This window comes from Aplysia californica, unplaced genomic scaffold, assembly GCF_000002075.1.
Source record: "Aplysia californica isolate F4 #8 unplaced genomic scaffold, AplCal3.0 scaffold00431, whole genome shotgun sequence".
In the NCBI taxonomy this organism is placed as follows: domain Eukaryota; kingdom Metazoa; phylum Mollusca; class Gastropoda; order Aplysiida; family Aplysiidae; genus Aplysia; species Aplysia californica.
The window spans coordinates 484,668-486,079 of NW_004797701.1; the positions used below are offsets into that span (position 1 = coordinate 484,668).

Sequence of the window (1,412 nt, forward strand, 5' to 3'; positions counted from 1 at the left end):
TTGTATGTTGGAAGGCGCCACTGGCAGGCTCAATTTCTTCTTTTCCCTCTGATATTTCATCTCGTTTGTCTTTTTTAAAATGTTTCAACTTATTTAACTTTTAGTTTTTGTACCATTGTCGATATTTTCCCGTGTGCCAGAACAACAGCAACAAAGAAAAAACAAAAAAGGGAAACAAGAAATAGCCCAACAAAACAACAAAACAAACACAAAAAAATAACAATTTTCTAATCTGTTCTCCCAGAATCTGAGCACGAGGTATGCCCGGTATCAAGAACTCGGTGACCCCTGACCTCAACATGGCCATCACACACAGCCCCAAGTCCACTACGGGTATTCCAGCTTCAGACACTGGCGTCCACACGATCGAAATGAGCGCAACACACGGTCTTGCCGGACACAATCACGCCCCTCCCACCTCGGAGCAGACAACTAACCGGTCTCCCATCACTGCCGTCACTGACGCTCAAGGTGTGACCATTGACGTTCCAATACGCAGATGTGCGCTGAGGCCAATACACGAGCCAGTTCGAGCGCCTATATCAAACATTGAGTCTAACGGGAGCCCATGTACTCCCTACGGTTCATCCAGAAAGCTTCCAAAAATATCCACAGACCCGTCTTCGAATCACAACCCGAGTCCGAGCCCGTTGACGTTAGATCTAACCGACAGACAAGGGTTCGTCGATTCCCAAACCAACCACAACGCCATCGAGAGTCCTCCTTACAACTCCAAAGCCTTCCCGCTCATCGACTCCGCCAACAGCCATAGCGACTTTGGCGCCAAGTACGATAGCAGCAACAACAACGGGAGTGCCATCTCCATCCTCTCCACCTTCAAGCTGGGTCCAGGGGTTCACGTAACGCCCCCTCCACCCCTCCTCAGACTCAGTCCAACAGAGCGATCGCCTGATCAAACGAGCAAAAGACAAAAACTTCGTTTCAAAGACAAAGAAGATGTGGGGAATATTTTTACTCGTTCCCTGGACACTGGAAGTCGCTCCAACGACAATGGGGAGTTTAAGACTGTCTCGTTTGTGTCTCCCAAAGCGTCTCTGGCGTCGACGGACCTGCACATCAACTCGATGTCTTCTATAAACTCCAGTCGGCAGCACAGTGCCCTCAAGCTGAATTCTTCCTCACAACTGTTTCCAGAAACTGGGAAAGTGATGCTCGCTTCCGAGGTAAAAAAAAATACTCAGAGAGAGAAGAGTTGAAAGTTAGGTTCTCTCGGGTTATTTTTCTTCACTATTTCAATCCTTCTCTCTTTGCCTCGCGTGCGGGCGCATCTTTCTGTCTATCTCTTTCTCCCTGTCGCCCTAATCTCTTGCCCTAACGCTTTCTCTCTCGCACCGTCTCTCCCTTTCTCTCTATATCACAGAATCACATAGAAACGCACAAACACACACACA

At 48.2% G+C, this 1,412-nt stretch overlaps 1 protein-coding gene across 1 annotated transcript in view; it reads left to right on the forward strand.

Moving 5' to 3' along the window:
* The window catches only part of LOC118478236, a 59,395-nt gene that overhangs the window by 17,640 nt on the left and 40,343 nt on the right, over nucleotides 1-1,412 (forward strand). Inside the window, exon 2 of the mRNA XM_035971411.1 lies at nucleotides 245-1,184. Coding sequence (XP_035827304.1) covers nucleotides 261-1,184 — 924 coding nt within the window. The 5' untranslated portion in view covers nucleotides 245-260. The remainder of the gene's footprint in view (nucleotides 1-244; nucleotides 1,185-1,412) is intronic.